Source organism: Balaenoptera musculus, chromosome 17 (assembly GCF_009873245.2).
Source record: "Balaenoptera musculus isolate JJ_BM4_2016_0621 chromosome 17, mBalMus1.pri.v3, whole genome shotgun sequence".
NCBI lineage: Eukaryota > Metazoa > Chordata > Mammalia > Artiodactyla > Balaenopteridae > Balaenoptera > Balaenoptera musculus.
In genome coordinates, this window is record NC_045801.1 from 37,579,935 (window position 1) to 37,603,880 (window position 23,946).

Here is a 23,946-nt window from a genome sequence, read left to right on the forward strand (position 1 = left end):
GAAACCTTGAAAACACGCTAAGTAAAAGAAGCTAGACAGAAAATGCCACATATTGTATGTGGCATTCTCTATCCAGAATCACAGATAGAGTCAGGGTTTTTTTTTTTGGAGTTTTGAAAATGCTCTGGAGTTGGATGGTGATGATGACTGCATAACAATGTGAATATACTAAAAACCAATGAATTGTACAGTTTAAAATAATTATAATAGTAAATTTATGCTATGTGGATTTTATCTCAATTAAAATTCAAAACCTCCCTAAAGTATTCAGAACTCTGTTCCTAGGAACACTGGTCCAATCAACTAACGACTGCCCTTTCTTACTCGAAAATAACAAAATAAAAACAAAACCCTGGGATCACCTGTCTCTCTTAATTAGCATGCCTCATAATTTAAATATACAGTTGCACATTAACACATCTACCACCCTGTCCATACAGCTCTCAAATATTTAATAGCAATGTGTGGCTCTACCTAGATTTACCGTTCAATCCACAAGCCTGGTCACATCTTGCCACAAAATCAAAGGAATGTAATAAATAGATAAGGAAATAAATATGCACTGAAGGGACTTCCCTGGCGGTCCAGTGGTTAAGACTCCATGCTTCCACTCACAGGGCGTGGGTTTGATCCCTGGTCAGGGAACTAAGATCCTACATGCTACGCAGTGGGGCCAAAAATCTTTTTTTAAATCTTTTTAAATAAATTTTTAAAATGCACTGAATAGAAGATTCCTTAAACCAAGCAGATAAGATAATAGAGATCAAATGAGGCAGGAGAAAAAACAATAGAATCTAATTCATAAATTTATATTTCATTATCATTACTGGTTCATTTTGCTTTTCTAACATTGTGGCCATTCTTTAAGTCACTTTCTTGTCTTTTATTACAGGTTTAAAAATTGAGTGGTGGTTCTCTTTCTACTATGTTCTCAAATTTCTGTTCAAAATTCTTGACCAAAACAAAAACAAAAACAAAAACAAAAGCACAACAGTTTACCAGTAGTGATACTAAGTAAACAGAACAGACATTTGGAAACCTACAATATAAAAATGTATAATTAATCTAGCCACTCTATCTTTAGCCAGATATTCCGTTGTGTTTAGGAAGTCCTATGGTGTAGCAAGAGCCATGTTCTTATAACTAAAGCAATAATTATTTATAAGGCAAAATTACAGTCAGGATTCTTTTCACAAGTGGGTCTTTACTTATTTCATAAAAACTTCAGCTACTGTATACGGTACTCTTTCAAGCCATCAAATGTCACATAAAATGATTCCCAAATGGATAACACAGACTTGAATAAAAACTTAAACATATGCAAATTCAAAAAGATTAATTTATTCTACATTTTAATACTGCCCAAGGGTAGGGGGCAGTTCTCTCCTTCAGGTTCAATTTAATTTAACATCAAAGGAAATAACTCACTTTACAAAAGCCAGAATTCAACAATAAACAAGTAAACTACAGCATACACGTATGGCATGTTTTTGTGGTTTGTTTTATTTTCCAGCTATAACTGACTGCAAATAAAAGTACATTTTATTATACTTCTGTTTAATATTCCAGTAGCATTTGAACTAAAATAAACCATTTATAAATGATTTGGCAATAGACGGTAGATTATAGAATGTACCTGCTAGTATAACAATATCAATGAAGAGGGGCTTTTTCCTCTTCTGTTTTTGTCAATTCTGGTATTTCCAACAGGTTAACTAGTATAGAAAATAATAAACACCTACGTATCCATTTCATCAAACCATACCATCATACTGTATTTGCCTCAGAAATTTTTAAACAGATGAATAGCTTTTACAACTTTAAGCTATTTGGGGGCCTCATTAAAAAGTCAATGAAAATAAACAATGAAAGTATAATTTTGCTTGTGATTTATACCACTACAAATTTATTTAAACTCGGCTTAAAATAAAACAGCTCAATAAAATTCATACTAAAATTATCTAACAACTTCTGGACTTACCTCATGTTTTTGAAATATCACTAAACCTACACTTTAACAGTTAAGTTGGTGAAAATAAAATAATTTATTTAACAAATGCCTATTTCACATATCCAGAAGTCCTAGTCTGAACATATGTTCATATTACAGAATAGGTTTTAAAAACTATCAATTCAAACATTACTCTCTAGGGAAAAATAAATTCTAATGTAACTAGCAGGATAAACAACTCATTAAAACTCAACTTGGACAAACTCCAGGATAAATTTAAGGAAATAGAAACAAGTAGGTCTTGACTGTGTAGTAACAAAGACTGAAAATGAATATGCCCTAATTAACAAACACTTTAAAAGACTCTGTTCCATTTGCTGACAAATTACAATACAGAGCTGACAAAATTTTTGGACCACTCTGGCATTGCTATAAAAAAAATTCTTCTTTCTAAATTTTAAATAAAAAACATGGAAGTGATTCTTATTACTCGATGCAAAGGAATTAACTTAAACAATCCATTCACACTCACAGCAGTACTATAATATTTTTGCCATACATACACTTCAGGAACAACCATCCATTCTTTTAAAATCAACACACCTCACAGCAACTGAAAGAATATCCTCAGCAACAGCTGGATCTGAAGATTTATACAGAGTCCCCAAATGCAAGGTCTGAATGTACAAATTGGTTCCAAAAATGTATTTTTGTTATTACTCATATCCTGTACAGTAAAATAAGATTAGATCACTTTTTCCAAAATAAAATGAGTACAAAACTCACTAACTCAACTGAGAAATGAAAGCAGTTTAAAAAACTAAGAAATGTGTATTTAGTTCTGCACACAACGACTCTTCAACTTACACAATATATCAATACTCATGGAAGGGAAAAAAAATTTTTGACCTAAACCGTAGGTAAAATGAAAGGTTAAAGCTCCTCTTTTCTCCTCCTGATCCCACTCCACTCCCCACAGATAACCACTTTTTATGAATTCAGCATACATACCTACAGACCTCTATTGATTTTTTGTATTCATAGATACACTTATAATTTTAATGCAGATATATATATATATTTAAAAGTCTACAGCCTGCTTTGTATGACTAAACAATATGTCCTAGTGATCAAGATCTTTGTACATCAGTACATATTCTTCCACATTGGTCTCTTTAATGCATGCTTCACATTTTGCTGTCTGAATCAAGATTTACATTCATAGGCAGTGTATCAGTGTATCGCTTTCTCAACATCCCTACAAGTATTAACTGTTATATTTATTTAATTACAATAATTTTAGCATTTGCAAATAGCTGTAAAATACAAATTATATCCTGCTGTGTTGAGACTTGAAAATATTTTATCATTTTTCAAATTTCTGAAGTAAATATTTGAACTTAAATATTAGATAACAAATGGACAGAAAAAATGAGAAGTAAAATTTGTCTATCACTAAAATAAAAATATAATGAATGCCTTGATTATTATAACGTATAAAGTTCAAAATCTTACAATGAACTACAGGTGGTAGCAAACAAACTAAATACAAAAGGAGGAAAATGTTGTCTCTTCATTAATCTCATCATCTCCCAGACAAGTTATTCAATATAGACAGTTCGTCTACTTAAGTAAAAATGTTTACTCAAGAAAAGAGAGAGAGAGGAAGTGTGTTCATGCAATATATCTTATATATGTAATTAAAAACATTCAAATATTATCTTGAGAATTCTGATTAGAGAAATTACTAAAATTTTAGTTCAATTTCAGTAACTAGTTAAAGTCATTGGTTTTTGCTTTGGCCAAGGGCACATTTTGCATATATTATGTAAGTAAAAAGAAGACAAACTTGGTTGTCAAAAGAGCATACAATCTAAAATCTAATCAGACAACCAAAAAGCACTAAAATGACTGAAAAAATTACCAACTTCATGTCAATAAGTATTTACTTGTGCTTTCCACAGTTTCAAGGTTTTGAAGATAAATGTCCTCCATAGAAAAAGAGATGGTCCTTATTGAACTTAATGTAAAAAGAATGGAAAAAGCTATTAAATAATCACAAAAAAACAGTGTAAAAATCACTTCTATGAAAACTACAGGGCTTCCCTGGTGGCGCAGTGGTTGAGAATCTGCCTGCTAATGCAGGGGACATGGGTTCGAGCCCTGGTCTGGGAAGATCCCACGTGCCACGGAGCAGCTGGGCCCGTGAGCCACAACTACTGAGCCTGCGTGTCTGGAGCCTGTGCCCCGCAACGGGAGGGGCCGCGATAGTGAAAGGCCCGCGCACCGCGATGAAGAGCGGTCTCCGCACCGCGATGAAGAGTGGCCCCCACTTGCCGCAACTAGAGAAAGCCCTCGCACGAACCGAAGACCCAGCACAGCCAAAAAATAAATAAATAAATAAAAATAAAAGTAGCTATAAAATTAAAAAAAAAAAAAAAGAAAAACTACAGTGAAAAATAGGAAAAATATCCCATTAAAGAAAATATTAGGGGGTCTTTCCTGGTGGTGCAGTGGTTAAGAATCCGTCTGCCAATGCAGGGGACATGGGTTCGAGCCCTGGTCCGGGAAGTTCCCACATGCCGCAGAGCAACTAAGCCCGTGTGCCACAACTACTGAGCCTGCCCTCTAGAGCCTACGAGCCACAACTACTGAGCCCACGTGCCACAAATATTGAAGCCTGCATGCCTAGAGCCCGTGCTCTGCAACAAGAGAAGCCATCCGCAATGAGAAGCCCATGCATCGCAACCAAGAGTAGCCCCCGCTCGCCGCAACTAGAGAGAGCCCGCGCGCAGCAACGAACACACAACACAGCCACAAATAAAAATAAATAAAATAAATAAATTTTTTAAAAAAAGAAGAAGATATTAGGAAGATGTGATCTAGTCAGAGAAAATATCAATTGGGCCAATATCTGAGGAGTAAGTAAAAATTATTTAGGCTATTGATTACTGAGACAATATGGTGAAAGACTTGGCTGAAAAAGAAACAATGAGGTGGGAGGAAGGGAGATGCGGGAGGGAGGAGATATGGGAACGTGTGTATATGTGTAGCTGATTCACTTTGTTATAAAGCAGAAACTAACACACCGTTGTGAAGCAATCATACTTCAATAAAGATGTTTTAAAAAAAAAAAAAAAGAAACAATGAAAAAGGCAAGAAGGTGGGAGGGGATAGAGAGGAAGATACTCAGATGAATCTAGACAGCCAAGGGGCTAGACTATGGAGGACATCACTGAAAGTTTTAAAGATCTTAATCTTTACCACAAAAGCTATGAGAAGCAAAGTAATTTAGGCAGGAGAAGGACATAATTAGGGAAAGCAAAGACCATATCTTACTCATAATGGGACTCCAAGGCCTATGACACAACAGTTCTCACATGATAGTTACCAAAAAATTATTTTTAAAACAAACAAATGACTAATTAACCAGTTGAAACTTAAAAAGTGCTAAGTATTAACAAATTCATCTAGGAAACTGGAAATATTTTTTCAAGTTATAAATCATAATGAAGAATACAATCAAACCTATTATCAAGAACTCGCTAATAGCTACCAACATGCTATTAATGGCTCCAACACTCAACGCTAAACTAGACCTCTGGAACAACTAAAACAAGTGATTTCATCTTTCTCGATCCACAGTATCATCTTCCCTAATCCTCCATTTCCATATCTATAAAAGAGATAATAATACCTGACTTGTTTATTCCAAAGGTTGGTTGTGAGGTTCAAATAAATCACTGTATGTAGTGGAATAAGTACAAAATGCTACACAAGAGTATTACAATGCTGTTCTTCGAGATTTTCTTCTGCCACTAACTATGCACTGTATGATCTTTTGAGCACAGGGACCTCCAACGATTATTTGTTCCTATATTTCAAGTTAGTATATTAAAAGAGATTAAATCATCAAACACAAGAAAGAAATTTAGAGGCAATTATTAAAAAAAAAAAAACCCTTAGACTAAATTTAGTGATTTCTAACCAAGACATTTCTCTTTTAATAAATACACTGTATACTAACAACTTAGAATTCTTTTGAATATACTCAAGTTTCAGTTCCAAGAAAATAATGAAACACAGATGTATTTAAAAGATATTGTCACTAATATAAGATGTTGTCATATTATATACTGACATCGAGACAGTACAAAATGTCTCCCACTGCTGTACACAGGTAAAACCAAATACTGAGAAAAGGTTAGTATTAATATTATTCTTCTCATAGAAAGAGATGTTAAGTCTTATAGTAATATTCTACAGTGCCAAAAGATCAAATTTAAAGGCAATAATCTAAGAAGGAATTATAAATGTTCATTTGGCTACCACTAAACAATTTTACTAAGTTTAAAACTTTTAACAAGGGAAGTAGATGGATCATAATTACCTATACAACTTTACACCCAACTGATCATAAAATTGCATGCTGAAAATACCAAATTTTCCAAAAGCAAAATCGAAGAAAACCTGTTCTCATTGGACCAACACTTTCCAGTTAACGTATGTTGCATGCTCTTTCTGCCCTTGCTAAAAGAATCAAAGGGAAAAACCTAACTAGTACAAAGATAAGTGCTATTTACTTGTAGTTGTGTTCTTCATGTCTTTTTTTTTTTTTTTTTTTTAATCTCTGAATGTAATTTCAACACTGTGTAGCAGGGAGAAATCCCTGTGAAATAACTTAGGCAAGAGTATCAGTAAACAATCATCAGGCTGTTAGCAGACAAGGTACACACAAGATTGTCTTAAAGGCCCAATCCTACTTCCTAACAAACTCCCCAGACTACTGGCAGATTTGGGGCTCCTGGGCACTGGCCCAGATCAAGTGCTGGCACTTGACCGTGGAGGTGAGGGCCCTTCCCCCTGGCTCCCTCTCAGCACTGTCCCCACATTCCTTTCTATGCCAATCAAACCCTTGCATTCTTCCTTAAGACCAGAAAACAGAAACCCTTTGTCCTTAAGCTGAACGAACATTTTGATAGGAAGCCCTTAATTATTCATAAAGTCTTGGCATTTAGCCTTGCACTGACCTAGACATCAGAAGACCACCAGTGCCCTCTACTCACGCAGAAAATAAGACCTAGATGAGTCTCACAGAGCAACGACAGGCTCTCCACTCAGAAACCTTAGTTTGAATTTTTAAAGCTAGGAATTCATAGTTTAGTTCTTCGCGTCTGCATAACCTTGCATGTTTAGCGCTGGTTTGTTCACAGCTTGTTGGCAGGTGTCGCTTTTCTACATTAAAAATGTTGCTCATCAAGTCATTTACCATTTTAAAGGAAAGCGTAGAAGAACCTTCTGGTACTGCCATCAGAAACTCTCTGTTGAAGTTGCTCCTGGTTGAAATATTTTTTTAAAACCTGTGACCTCCCACAGTCGACTCTCTCCTCATAGGCGACTCCACCCTCAGCTCCCGGCTTCTACTGCAAAAAGACGCTCTACTGAGTTGACGTCCACCATCCATTTAGGCCTTGCATGTGGGGTTCCTTTTAGGAGGACTCAGCTCTAGCTCAGTTCTGCAGGGGCCACGACTGACTCTTGAAAAACAAGCACCTCTGGTCGCCCGTGGTAGATGAGTGACTCGTTCCTACTGCAGACTTTTGCAGACTTCGTGTTTCTCTTTTTACACAAGCAGCTCCAGTCAGACTTTGACTTTCAGAAGTTGTTTACATATGAGACATACATAGTTGTTGTGGCCACCCAACTTCAAGGGACACATGTCAAGTTCTCCAAGGGGTTTGTTTTTTTTTTTTAAGAAATTTTTATGGCAGCTGTGGCAAGAAGTCTCCGTGCTCTCCATTGGTTGCTTGAGTCCCACAGCTCAGATGCCAGGTGCCAGAGTGCTGCAATGCACCGCACAGACAGGCTACTTCGGCTTCAAACATTCCTGCAGGAATGCAGGGCAAAAGATGCGTCCGCAGGGCAACTGCTAGCTAACAAGCTGCCAGCCAGTCATGCCCTGGTCAGCCTACAACAAGGGAATCGAGATAGGCCATTACCTTTACCATAAGCCAACTGCCCTCACCAAAAGCTGATAAACTCCAGGGGGAGGAAAAGGAACTGAATGCAAGAGAGAAATTTTGGGGGTGATAGAAATGTTCCATATCTTGATTTTGATGGTGGCTACATGACTACATACATCTGTCAAAAATCACTGAATTGTTGTCACATAAAATTGTTGAACTTTGTTGTATTTAAATTATAGTCTAATTTTAAAATGAAAATAATGTTACTGAAAACACTGGTATAATTCATATTATAAACCATTAAAGAGAACTTTATAAACCACATTCTACACAGCTCTAAAGTACTATGAAAGCTTGCTACAGTTATATAGTATTTTCAGGTGTAACCAGACCCCTAAGTATTTTTGTAATTTTTAAAACTACTCACAGGGAGTTTATGAGAATAAAATAAGAATACTTTGAGAAATAAATTAAGTATTAAAAATTAAGTATTCACCTTCAAATATTATTCCTCCCAAAAAATAGTTAAAAGAACATAGTGAAACTAAAAAAAAACTAACATCTAGAAATAGAAACTCCAAGAGCACTCATATATCTGAATGTTTGCATTTATCAGAGAGAATAAAAACTGAAGATATTCAAGAATGGTACATTTAACTTATATTTCTCTTTAGATGCTAGAATCTAAAAGAATAGTTGCTTTAGAATATTAGAGCTTCGCTTATTTTAAAAAAATTAAAGATGAACAAAAAAAGGAAACTGAGTTTGGGTAGTTTGCCTACCTTTTCTTCCTTAAACATTAATATGATTGAATACACCTGTTCTTTTTTGCTGTCCTCTTCAAAAGATAAGTTAACAGATTTTAAAATATTTATAAAATTAATTAAATTCTATTTTGGTTCATTTTAATTAACATTTATTGAAAATCAACTATATGCTAGGTCCTGGGGCATAAATGCAGATGTGAAAAATAAAGCTAGTCAAGATGCAAAAATCATAAAGTGCTATAATGACTAGACTAGGCATTTTCAAAGTGAGTTAATTTACCAAAGATTAAAAAAAAAAAAAAAAAGGACCTACTACCAGCTATTCATCTCCCTGAGAAAGACAGACAAGTCTGATACAGATTAAATTCTATATTTATGAGTTTTAACACCAATAATCACAGAGCAAGGAGTCCAAACACCAGCCCCATCTCTATAATTTCTCAAAAATTATGGCAAAAGTTTATGTCTATTTGAGATTGAAGAAGGGGCTAATGACACAAAAGGATATTCTTAGAACACCACAGTTAACAGCAGCAACTGTAACAAGGTTTTAAAACCCCTCATCCAACTCTGGAATTTAAATATCTCTGGATAACAGTAAGGACAGTTATTTGTAAGCCTCAATACATTTTACCTGGGTAAAGAAAGCAACATAGAGATGTAGAATAAAAGACAAGTTAGTTGCTGACACATGCTGTGTCAAGAATGATCTTCCAAAACATTATGGTAAGTGAAAGAAGCCAGAAACAGGATACCACATTTTGTATGATTCTATTTACATGACAGAAGAGATAAATATATTGAGAAAGAAAGTAGATTAGTGATGACCTAGGGCTGGAGATGGGGATTAAATGTAAATGGGTTAAGAGGGATCTTACTGGAGGGATGAAAATGTTCTAAAACTGATTTATGTTAACAGTTGTACCCCTTGGTAAAGTCACTAGAAATCACTGAACTGTACACGTGAAAAGGGTGAATTTTATATGATATAAAGTATGCCTCAACAAAACTATAACATAAATAGAAGTTAGCAAAGCTATTCCTATAAAAGGATGTCTAAGGATGCGATCTTAATGCCAACTTGCAATACACTCTCTCACCAATGGTGGAAGGAACTGCTAATCTTGGGTCTGGATTCAAATAAACCTAAAATTGAATTCTAGCTTCACTATTTATAGATGTATTAGCATTAAGAAGCTAAGACAAAGATATGCATAAAATGTATATATATTATGTCTCTCATAACATTACTATGAAGATTAAAGAGATAATGCATATAAGACTCAGCACTGCTTGTGGCACACATATGCTATTATTATTAATATTAAATTTATATTATTAAAATTCTCACAAATTTCTCACATAGACACGTAAGTTGAAAAATAACTCTGTTCATGAGTTTTTCAAATATAAATTACATGCAAATTAGAAATACAAGTATTTCTCAATGAATATAGAAAGTAACTATCAGCATGAGCTGTGATGATGAAGTAATGATATTCTGAAAGTCCTGCCAGAAAAATTAATCTCAGTAATTTGTAGTCAAAGAATATATCTTCACATGAACATATTTATCTTAATACAATAAAAAAATCTTTTAATTAGAAGGACTTTACGGATTTTTGAGGTGTATTCACACTAAACATTATAATGTAGAAAAGTGGATGTTAAGAGCATAAAGCAAGGATACAATTAAAAAATATGTATATTTTATAAATAGGTCTTAAAGGCCTTAATATAAGTTAACCTCCATAAATACTGGAGATTGTGCACATGTTAAAATAACTGCTGAGAAATCAGATTTTTAGAAAAGCTTATATAAAGCTGGAAAATAAAAATACAATATGTTTAATTTATTAATTCAATTAGTTTTCACTTATCTGTAGGAACCTATACTTCAGTTCCAATCACTGTTTGCTTTAATACTAATTACATGGTTTTCACTTCAAACATAAATCATTAATAAAAATTAAACAAAAAAATATTGAATAATGTTAAAATATTGTGCAATTAAAAACTATGTAAGCATCTCCTTCCAAGGCCCAAAACAGCAAAAAGGACAATTTTATAATTAGATTTTTAAAAGACAATATACACTGCTTCTTAAAGCAGTTTTTCTCTCCTTCGAATTCCTTTAATTTATTGTGTATTCTCTGCTGACATGAGGGCAGGTATCTTGCCTATTTTGTTTATTGGTGCATCTCTAGCCAAGCCCTGCAGAGTGTATGGCATGCACTGGGCCTTCATCACCTATCTGTGGAATAGACCTGAATGAATCATAAAGAGCAAGCTCAAGTATGCAAAAGGGCAGACAAACATAGTGGAAAAACGCCTTGGAGTTTCAAAAAAACCTGTAACAGATTGGGGAACTTGTTCAAAAATTGAAGAAAATATGCATCCTGTCTATTCTGGTCAGACTTCCCGGCTTTAGTCAACAGGATAAAGACACAAAAGAAGAATTAAGCATTTTTAAAAAGGCAGTAGAAGACAAAAACAGTATGAGCAAAACAAAAAAAGATTCTAAGAAATATGCAAAGAAATGCTTGATTTATAATGAAAAGATGGTTACATTAACAAAATAGGGCAAGTCACACAACACAGAATCCCGTAAGATGGAAGATTAAGTTACATTAAGTACAGAGCATCCAGCATGAGTCCACTGTTGTATGCCTGACCTGAGATTACAGTTCATATAAAAATACAGCACCTTAGTACACAATACAAGTAATACCTAACCATTTGCTACAAAGGGAGCTATTACAATAAAAAAGAAAAAAAAAAATTCAGCAAGTTATCCAAATCAAAAAAGAAAACTGTAATGAGAACAGTTTGCACTATGAACTTTCCAAATCAAATTTACCATATGATGTAATGGAGAAATTGATCAGATGGGCTATTTTCATTGTGATCATGTTTAACCATCTCTAACGTGTAGGCTAATGAGATAAAATAAAGCACACATATTTTGTTTCCTTTAAAGCTGTAAAATTTGGACTTACCCCACACTTAGGGTCTCACAAGATAGGACATTCTTGTGTGCTCAATCTAAAATTTCAGATGGACAAAAAAATGTATTTTCTAAGGAAATTCAAAGTTGACATACAAAATGAATGCATGAATTGAGCCAAAGACAAATGAAGATGGCTGTATGTCTCACTTTCAAACTTCCCTAAGCTTCTTTAAAAGATCTGTAAATTTTTAAGAACTGTACAGCTATTTGATTGGAATAGATGCCATTCACATATTTCGATAAGTTTGAATCTTACTTTGATGAAGAAATCTTTGATTCGCCTATCTTTCATTCATTTGATTCACCTATCTTTGAAGCAGAAACCGGTATCTGCAATGTATGTCCATTTCAATAGGATGTGACAGAGAGAAAAAGCAAACAATGCTGGATTTTTCAGAGACTAACATATGAATCCCAGTCTATTCTGAAATGTTTAGCTATGTGACCATACACAGATAAGTGTTCATATCTGCTTGTATTTGTTAAAACATATTCTCTATCATCAGATTGTTAAACTCAACGTTAATATCTATCACTAGAGAAATAATTTGTAATCAGAGTACGTGCCTTGGCTGAACTGATTTACCATTTGATAATACTTCAGAGAGCTATATTTCAATATTCTCTTCGATTTCAAAGTGAATAGCAATGAGCACTAGGCCTATGACAGTATTTTTTTAATAAATACTCCTCACAAAAATTATTTTGGATTCCTTTAGCATTACCTATTTTTTTAAAAAGTTTCCATAATTAATGTCTTATTGCTAATAAAAAAGGTGATGAAGCAAATATGCATATGGATTTCAAAACATGACAGATATATATGTCCACCCAGAATGGGAACCATGAGGTGTTTATGAATTCATGTTAAAAACAGGTACTAAGAACCCAACCTTCCTACTATTTCTAAAACCTTCTATGGCCTCCTAACCTATTCCGAATAAAAGAAAGTAACGAGCTGAATGGTCATTTGATTTAATTGTTCATTTGTTTTAATTTTTATTTTATTTTGCAGTACTGAACTTGTCTATAACCTAAAGACTTATAAATTCCATATGTCAAGCACTATATCTACCTTTTGCAGAGCTTAACAGATATATAACTTTAAAACATGAGAAGAAAATTAAGCAGAAAAAGATCTCCCTATACCACAAAAAGTTATAAAATCATTTTGCAGAAGAACAATCTATTATAAGTAAGCCATCTCACAAACAGTAAGAGCAAAAAATACTGTGAAGATAAACTTGTAAACAACCCAAAGAATTCTAACAAATTCATCTCTTTCTTTTCTTCCCCAAATTAAGTAGACCTATTCCAAATAAACACATTACCACTTTTTACTTGCTTAAGCTATACCAATTCTTAAGAAAAACTGTGTCAAATCTAAAAGTTAACATTTCAAACAAAAAGTAAATGATATAAAGGAGATAAACTCAGCTTCTGGCTTTGCAGTTAAAGTAAACAGACTTAACGTTGAAAAGCAATACAGTCCCACAGAATTGGATGAAAAATTTACAAAATCACATATATATAATAGGGGATTAATATACAGAATATATAAGGAACACCTTCAAATCAACAATAAAAACAATCCAATTTAAACATGGGCAAAGGACTTAAATATATGTTTCTCCAAAGATGATTATAAATGGCCAATAAGCACTTGAAAAGATGGAGGAAGTAGGGGGTTGGGTGAAACAGGTAAAAGGGATTGAGAGGTACAAGCTTCCAGTTATAAAATAAATAAGTCATGGGGATATATATACAGTATAAGGTATATAATCAATAATAATGTAAAAACTTTGTATGATAACATGGTCACTAGACTTACCATGATCATTTCATAATTTATTTAAATGCTGAATCACTATGTTGTGCATCTGAAACTAACATACTATTGTATGCAAACTATACTTCAAAAAAAAACACTAATCATTAGAGAAATGCAAATCAAAACCACAATGAGATATAATTCCATATTCAATAGGATGGCTATCAACAAAAAATGGAAAATAACAAGAGTTGGTAAGGAAGTGGAGAAACTGGAACCCTTGTGCACTGTTGATGGGAATGATGGTGCAGTCACTGTGAAAAACAGAACAGCAATTTCTCAAAAAATTAAACATAGAATTATCATATGATTCAGCAATTCTACTTCTAGGTATATACCCAAAAGAACTGAAAGAAGGGACTCGAACAGATTATTTGTACACACATGTTCACAGCAGCATTATTCACAATAGCTAAAAGGTAGCAATAACCCAAATGTCCACTGATGCATGAATAGATAAACAAAATGTGGTATTTACATACAATGAAATATTATTCAAACTTAAAAAGGAATGAAAGGAAGGAAAGGAGGGGGGGAATGGGGGAGGGGAAGACATTCTGATATATTCTATAGCATGGATGAATCTTGAAACTTTACACTAAATGAAATACGCCAAATACAAAAGAACAAATATTCAATGATTCCATTTACATGTGGTATCTAAAATAGTCAAATTCATAGGGACAGAAAGTAAAATAGTAGTTACCAGGAGCTGAAGGAAGGGAGTAATGGGAGTTATTGTTTTAATGGGTACAGAATATAAAATTTCTGGAAAGTGGTAATATGAATAGTGGTAACAGCAGCACAACAACGTGAATGTACTTAATGCCACAGAACTTACACTTAAAAATGGTTAAAATGGTAAATTTTATGTTAGTTATATTTTACCATGATAAAAATTAAAATAATAATAATTTTTAAAGCGGTGTGATACAGTTGAAGGAGCCCTGAATCAAGAAAATGAAAATCAAATCGAGGCACTGATACTAACTGTGTGCTCTTAACTAAGTAACTTGACCTCTCTGGGATTCAGTTTTTTCATCTTTGAAATGAAAAGATTGTAATAGATGATGTAGGTGTCTCTTTTCAGTTCAAAACATTCCATGAAATCATATTCCAGATGCCAGAAGAACCAAAGCTGAAAATCAGGCTGCTGCCACTCAAGTGGAGATAAGAGAATTAACATCTCAGTTAAATCTGACCAGTTTTAAGCATTCTGCTACAGAGAATGTGAATCACAAAAGCAGACAGTGAAAATAAACACAGCTTTGGAAACAAGGGAATTAAAAAGATCTATCTCCAGGAACATTAAAAACACCCAACTCTATGCTCCTAAGGCCTCAAACTGGGCAGTTAAGCAAACACCATTTTCAGTCCTGTGGGGTGGGTTACTCATTCTCTGTTTGCTAATAAATATTATGGGCATTTTTGTTATACTTGAAGGGCCCAGCTTCCATTAAAGCTAAAAGCATTTACTCTGGTGTTACAGCAGAAAAATGGCTGCTTCAGTTTCCATTTCAGGGAGGCAAAAGGATCAGTATCTGCCTCACCTCTCCCCATCAATACCATGAACCTACTAGCACCAAATCCTGTATTTAACACTGAACTCAAACACAGATTCCACAGAAGCATCTTCCTCCCACAAATAAACTGTTCAATAACTTCACTAGTCAAAACCAAGCTATCTGGCACTGTGTTAAGTAAGGAATGGATCCCTTAATCTTGTAAAGAAATACGTGTTTTCCCACATTCCTATGAGTATGAAAATGGCTCATGACATAAATAAGGAATAATTATGAAAAAGAAGAAACATGAAACAGATTTTGATTCAATATGAGAAAGAGCTTTAGAGCTGCCCAACAATGAATCTGGTTGCCTCAGAAAGTAGCTAACTCCCTTTGAATAAAATGTTCAAGCCTTGGATAGATGACCATAAATCAAAGCTATGTCATAACGACTCAGAAATTGAGATAATACCTAAGATTCCACCTAACTCTAATGAACTTCAATTCTACGAGATCAGCAGCACAGTAGTATCTATATACTATTAATTGCTACTAGGAGAATTCAGACTTATTAGCTGTACTATCATAACTAGCCTCTCTACACATGGAAATTCATATTTACTATAAGGCAAGAAAGTATACTGAGCTTTTCAAAGATGATTAATAAAAGATAATTTATATCTTCACTCCTTTCGGGTAAGGAAGGGATCAAGGACTTTGGAATCAAATAACCCTCCATGAGAATCCTTGTCCAGCCACTATGTGACTTTGGACAAGTTATGTAACCTGAGTTTTTTAGTTTTATAAGAGGGAATATCACCTAACCTCACAGGGTTGTTATGAAAACTTTGTTAAACTAAGTGCCTAACACTGTATAAAAAAGTATAGTATTCTCTTTCAAATCCTACCCATTCTTTAATAACCTGCTTGAAAGTTACCTTCTCCATTTTCTCCATGACTTTCTAAGCCAAAGTAATTTTTCTCTGAACTTCCAAAATTTATTTATAAATAAGATCATATTTTTGAACCCTCAATTATAGGAGAAAGTGAACTTGAAACTACATTATGGTTGTTAGTTTAACAGCCTGATCAGAAAGCAATGGGACTAATGAATATCTGATTAACTGGTTTAACTATTTTTAAGTGTTCATATTAAAAAGTGTAGACATCCTTATTTGTGTACAAGTCCAGGCCCAAAGCAGTCTTCCAAATTCCTCTCCCACTGTATCCCTTCACAGATCTGAATGGACTAACCCTGACTTTGTCCAGACAACATTGTCACCTAGAAGCCTCTACACCCTAACCAGCCTCTGAATACCTGGATATCTAACTGATTCAGCCATTAAAGCCCAATTCCAATGCCACTTTTCTGAAGCCATTCCTGAGGTCCTAGAGAAATTCTCTAATTTTTTTAAACTAACAAGAAAGACATTCTGCTTAAGCCTCAATTTTGCAATTTAATGACAACTGTTTTCATATGTGTCTGTGTCCTCCCCTACTAGACTGTAAGTCTTCCTGGTGAGGGGATATCTTTTACCCTCACTGCATTCTACTTTATTCTTTCCCCAATCCCAACACTTAGCACAATGCCCATCAAGACACAGAAAAATGAAAAATATTTAATGACATCTAATGTCCCCTAATACAACTGAAGCATCTTAAGGGAAAGAAAAAATAGCAAAGGAATAAAGAAAGAAATTGACACAAACTTCAGGCACCTATTTTTAAATTAAAACTGCAGATCAAGAATGTGTAAATCGTCAATGTTCATATAACATTGTATAGTGACAAAGGCAAACTATCTAAAAACTACATTACACAGAATAGATGAATCTCACAAATTATTTTAAGTGACAGAACCAGTCAAAAAAGGAATATATGTTGTATGATTCCATTTATATTAAATCCAAGAATACATGCTATTAGATACCAGGATAATGGTTAACACTAGAGGAGGATGAAAGAGAGAGGCTTTTGGGATGCTGATAATATTCTGTTTCTTGATCTTTCAGCTGGTTACCAAGCATTCAGTTCAGTTATGAAACACTGTAACATATGCACTTTTCTATAAGATATTAATATTTAAATCAGAAATTTTGAAAGAGTTGAAATGTTTATCATTTCTCTGTATTGAAAAAAATGTTAAGGCCAAGAATATATCTAAAAGCCTAAAAGCATTATCACTGTAGAAATTTTTAAAATAACTATGGACAGTAGACCAATGCTTAATTCTGCTAGCAAAAACAATGCTATGATACTTTATTGTCCTTTAACCAACCATTTACTGCCCTTTTTTAAACATCTCATATCAAAAAAGTCAAGTTAAAATTTAAATTAATTGCTCAAGATTTATGTCATTAATTATTATTGGTCACTGCTTTTCTCACCACACCCTACACATTTCAGTCCTGTTCAAAGGAACTAAAAGAGCTAAAGTTAACCTGATATAAAAAAATGAAAAAAAATTTTTTGAAAAGTTTATTTTTGTATGTTTGAAAACTATGTAATATAGAATGAAAGATACAATGTAACCAAAATATTTTGAAAAAATTAAATCTAAGAAACTGGAGTTTTGTAATAGCTTGCTCATTCAGGTTAAAATATATTAACATGAACATTTAAATGGGAGAGAAATAACTTTTTTTAAATGTTACTTAAGCCACATATTTTAAAAATTACCAAACCTGATTAAATTAAATATTATTTGTTTGCAGCTTCATATATAATTAATATCTCAATTTAGAAATATTTTAAAACAAAGAGTATACACTATTTTGCTGATTTAAGTAAAATCTAGATTTTCATTACTAACTCAAACATACCAACTAAAAAATTTTCAATGTGCTATAAAATGCCTTTGTTTCAAATGCTGTGGCCTGTAGTAAATATGCTCTTCTCATTACTGCATGAAATATAAACACAGCTTCATAAATGTGCTTTAAGAAACTCTGAAATGTGAATTTTAAAAGTCCAAATGAAACAGCTTGTATAATTTGAGGAAGGGAGAGACCATGAATGGGGACAGAGCTGACATAATCCTCACTCACTGCAACAGTTAAATAGAATTCTCAGTTCTCATATGATTTCTATTTATTTCAAGTATTATATGATGTATTTTATCTGGTATTTTATTCATTTCATTTAACTAAGATACATCTCAATTTATTGAGTTTTGTATTGATTACTTTCAATTTAGAGTTGCTAAGAATAATTATAGCTTACTTTGTATTTGCTAAGGAAAACAATTTAAAGAAACTATTTCAAAACAACATACTTCTGTAAAGCATAGCAAAAATACCACTGAAATAATGTAGAAGTGGTCTTAACTACAAAAAAAGCAAATCACATCCAAATAAATATTAGCATTCTGTGATCTCATGCTTTTAGTATTTAATTGGAATATTTTCATTTAGATGTCAGCAGATATATTTTAAACCAAATTTGGCAATATTTAGAGCAAGCCTTACACATCCTTGACATAAGCCTTACCTATTTAAATATTCAACTTTTTTCATATAAAGGCTATAATTCACTTTGGAAATTTTGGCTGTTTTATTTTTAAAAAGAACTTAAGTATTTCCCACGGTGAACTGCATTGTATCTAATAAAATTTTAGGGTCTTGAGTGATAAATAAATCAGCAGATACAAATATCTATTAAAGTTGATGTTGACTTATCAACTGAGACATATCCCATGGTATTTTGTAATAGACCGGAATATAATACTTGGCTCAAATGCAACATGTAAACAACAATAAAAAGTTGAAAAGTGATTCTCTACACAGCATAATAAGTGCCATATGAGGACTATGGATGACTAAGGACAAAATTAAACTTATCAAGAGAAATTAAGAATAAAATAATTTAACAGTGATTTCACTTTATAGAAGAACTGGTTCCAATACGAATTAACTTCAAGTTCTATATTTTTTTAATTTTCCGAATCAACAGGCAAATTTCTTTGAAAATGTTAGCATTTACTTTACAAATTTCATTTTAAAAGTTATATATTATTGAAGGAACTATATTGTTAACAAATGAAGTACTTTAGATAAAGAAGTCAAATCTATTTTCTGAAAGTTTTGTTGCTTTTCATAAGTAACTAATGAAAATACATCCTACAAAAATAAGCTTACTACTAATTAGGAGGAAAAAGCAAAGATGTATTCCCAATAATTGAAATGATCCAAATTTTAAAAAACAGAAATATTTCACCAGAATATAATTTCATTTATCTAAATCTTATTTCATATACTTAAACAATTATTTCTTTAATATTAAAAACACTGCTTTCAACTAAAAGAAAAAGGTATGATTAGTAACTATTGACTCTCTTTCTATAAATCTCTTTTAATTCAGGAAGAATGACCTCCAAATAAAGGAATCCAATACTAAATGAAAGTAAGGGCTAAAATCAGTTTCTGCCCAAATGCAGAGTGACTGTAAACAGACATGTCAAATATACTAAATCTATGTCATGGGTATACTTTTCTCAGTGGTTAGGAATACACATGAAATTGTTACTTAGTTGAAAAATACTTTGGCCTTGATATTAATTTGCAACTTATTAAAAAATCTTTGTAACCTCTCAAAAAGGAAAAAAAAAAAAAAAGAAAGTACTCGCCCTGCAGTTCCTATACAATGTGAAAAAGCAACATTTTACTATAGCTGTGATATGGATTGATAGTTATTACCCCAACAACAGTTATCACCACCACAAATACTATAACCTAATAGATTTCAGACATTTAAAAGAGATTTTTAACGTCTCAGTAAAAAAAAGATACATGAAGTATTAACTTCACATATTTTTCTAAGGTTTTATATAAAACTAACACACTGGCATAAGACAGATACGATTGGGTTTTTTTCCCCTCCTAAGATAATAAGTGAAAATTACCATAAACCACACTTTAACACAATACTTACCAGCATGTGGACAGTTTCAGAAGTTTACCATAAAGAGCAGTGCTGAAAGAGGGAATAATCGGTACAGGTATGCAGTAAGATCCCCTACAATCCAAAGAGGTCAGTCCTGCCTGGAAACCAAATATCTGCAACAAAAAGAAAAGATCCAAATGTTCACAGAGACAAAGTTTTAGTAAGCACAGGATGAAATACGTCAGTTTCAATTTGCTCTACAACAGCTGCACACTAAATATGTTCTGATGTCTTTTTCCACTTCCCAAACATCAACATTTTCTTCTATTAAATAGGACATTAAGTCAGAATTAAGAAATTTAAATACACAATATTTCTTTCATATCCCTGCAAGATGACTCTTCTTTTGACCAATTTTAGGTTTCACATTTTATTTCTATACATAATTCTCATTTCGCATTTTACTGTCTGCTAAAATGCACATATTCTCTGTTAAACTGACTACATTGTGCACATCACAGATATTGTTAGTAAATCATTGTTATATCATTTTATTCCTAAAAGAACATTAACTACAACAAAAACAATCTTAAAAAGTATTTTGCCTTCAACTTACGGTATGCACACACAAAAAGGATATCCAAACATATCCTAAATAATGTTACATCTTTTCCCTTTCTTTTGTAAAAATAATGGTAGGGCTGAGGTTTTTCACCTCAAGAAATTTGGTACATGGCATAAATTACTCTTTATAAGTTTATACTTAAAACTAGCAGGTCACATTCAAAAATTTTATAAGCATTCCCTGAAATTCCTGAAAACTACATTTGCCTTCATAGGAAGAATCAATGTAACATCACATTTTACATGAAACGTTGCAGAGAACTGAATATGATATTTCTTCTTCCATTATTTTCAATAAAGTAAATGTTTCAAACAGGAAACACTGACACACAGAGATACAAAACAAAGAGTTACTGTTTTCCAACAACATGCAAAAGCAGTTTAACCCCAACATTTATGTTTCATTATTATTTTTTATTCCTTGGGTTTATAAAGCACTAACTTTCTTATCTCTAGGTTTAATATTAGCTGCTAAATTCTACAGTGAAACATGTTTAAAATACCTCAGTAACTAATTTCCAATACAAAATACTTTCATTTAGTGAACATAAACTAATGATCAATTTCTTAGAAAGTAATATTAAACTGCTTCCAAACGGTTTCAAAAAGCTATTCTGCTCCTACCATTCATCAAACTGACAATGTCAAATCTTTTCCTGTAAAGTCAGTTTTCAGTGAACGAAGTAACATTTTGGAAAATAGACATTAGTTAGAATTTTGTACGTTCAAAGAAAAACTGCATTTCAAAGGGCCTACCTACTTAATTACTATCAAGAAAAATGAAAGTGATATACCTACTGATTCCTATAAATCCCACTATTAACCAAGATGCAAGAAATAAAGAATTGAGAAGAAAAAGAAAAAAGTATGTTTCTAATACTTAATTGATCAGCCTTAAAAATTAAGTTATTCCACATATATATTCTTTGAAGACTTGCTCTAAGCAACACTATATGCAAAGAACTTCTGGGCACTGTACAATTTCAGCATTTCATATTTCCTCTGAAAGGGCCAGTATTTAAAAGTTTCTGAAATTTGCAATTATTAATACCACTTAATACAAAGCATGATTATTCAAACGATGCCCAACCTCCAAATATTTCTAGAGTATGAACCAGGGTAATACTTTATCAAACTAGATTATCTGTGTTCAACTAAGAACGCTCTCAAGCCACCTTCTAATATTCTATAAATGTCCCAACAGTATAATCACAGACACTATCATTAATGTACTCAGATGGAAACTGGGTGTTGAGGAGATCCCCTGCTGGTTGTCTGCAGAACTGCAAAGGACTTTGGGGAAGGTCCTGCATATTATTCTGTAATTTTTTTAAGCTTTTACTAAATGTACATGTTGTCCAGAGATGACTCCAGAGAACATTCAAGCAAGTATAAATTACAGTGAAATCAAAAATAATTATTTCAAAAGAACCATCAAAAATAATCCTTTTTTTTGTTTGTTTAGTTTTGTGTTTGCTCTTCGAAATAACCAATTTCAACTCTCTCTTTTAAATCACAGCAGTAAGACACACAGATTTACCATACCTATATAACCGAATAACTTGTCAACAACCCTTGACCAAGATTACAAATCCTTTATCTAGAAAAAGGAAAACCAGCACAGTATGAATTGAGGTTGTTTTCACCAGGACTGTTCATACATTCAGAAATAGAATAAAAATACTTATTAATAACACTGCAAACCAACAGTCTGAGGCATCAAGAATGTATGAAGCAGTAAGTGCAACTACTAATAGAAGTTTTAGCTGAAGGAAATGCCAACTTGACTAAGATGACTTACATATGACATAAAATGAAAAGTTAAATATGCAGTGCCACCTTTTAAAAAATCCAATTAGAAAACAATTTAACTAAATCACCTCATTTTACATATGGGAAAAATGAAGTCTAAAAAGGATAAAGGACTTCTTCATAATTACCTATTGCTGGAACAGCAATATGATGTTTCATTTGATTTAGCTCATCTATTAGCTCACAATTTCACTCTGCCTTGCTTCCTCCCTCTATTCCCTGCTTCCCCTCTCCAAAAAAATATGGCTGATTCACCACTTACTCTTAAAGAAAAAACAATCTTTCTCATCACTACCTCTCCCCTCCAACCATCAGTAAAATTACATTTCTCATCTGTCATCAGCAAAAATCTTGAAAAAGTAGGCTGGAAAATGACACCTTTTTTTTTTCATTGCCTACTCATTCCTTAAACCCTCTAAATCTAGTTTCTATTTCATGTATCCATTGAAACAAAAAGAAACTCCGGACTGAAACTGATACTTATATTCTTTTCTTATGGAGAGAAATTAAGTATTTTCTCCTAATTTTTTTCCACCAACAATTTAAGTGAGGAAACAATAAATAATAAGTAATTTTTTTCATCACCCAGAATTTTTTAAATGAATGTCATGTTGTCACCTGTACTTTTAATGAAATAAAATCCTTCAGAATACATAAGGAACACTTACAACTCAACAATAAAAAGACAAAATAACTTCATTTTAAAATGGGCAAAAGATTTGAATAGATATTCTCCAAAGAAGATATACAAATGGCCAAGAAGCAGATGAAAAAAAAATGCTCAACATCATTAGTCACTAGGGAAACATATATCAAAACCATAAGGAGATACCTCTTCACAACCACTAAGATGATTAAAATCAAAAAGACAGTAGTAACAAGTGTCAGTGAGGATATGGAGAAATAAGAACCCTAATTCACTACTAGTGGGACAGTAAAACAATGCAAGAATCCCTTTGGAAAAAAAAGTTTGGCAGTTCCTAAAAATGTTAAAGACAGAGTTAGCATAGAACAGGCAGCTCCACACCTAGGTATATACCCAAGGGAAATGAAACCTGTGTTTATACAAAAACCTATACAGAATGTTCATAGCTATATTATTTGTAATAACCAAGGACTGGAATCAACACAAATGTCCACCAACCAGATAAATGGATAAACAAAATATAGTATATATCTATACAATGTATTATTCAGTCATAAAAAGGTAATAAAGTACTGATACATGTTACAGAATAGATGAACCTTGAAAAACATTATGCTAAGCGAAAGAAGCCAGCCACAAAAAACCATATGTTGTATGATTCCATTTATATGAAATATCCAGAACAGGCAAATACAGAGACAGAAGGAGATTAGTGTTTACAGGGGGCAGGAGGAGTCAATGGAGAGTAAATACTAATGGTTTCTTTTTGGGGTGATAAAAATGTTCTGGAATTAGATAGTGGTGATGGTTGCTTTAACTCTGTGAAAATACTAAAAATCACTAATTTCTATTCTTTTAAAACGGTGAATTTATGGTATGTAAATTATTTCAATAAAATTATTAAAAAATTTAAAACCTTACAACATAACTAAAGTTTACCTGATCCATGACCC

At 32.8% G+C, this 23,946-nt stretch overlaps 1 protein-coding gene across 3 annotated transcripts in view; it reads right to left on the reverse strand.

Moving 5' to 3' along the window:
* The window catches only part of VPS13B (vacuolar protein sorting 13 homolog B), a 775,748-nt gene that overhangs the window by 639,901 nt on the left and 111,901 nt on the right, over positions 1-23,946 (reverse strand). For all 3 annotated transcript variants that reach the window (XM_036830846.1, XM_036830848.1, XM_036830849.1), the window contains exon 16: positions 19,960-20,084. In XM_036830846.1, coding sequence (XP_036686741.1) covers positions 19,960-20,084 — 125 coding nt within the window. The remainder of the gene's footprint in view (positions 1-19,959; positions 20,085-23,946) is intronic.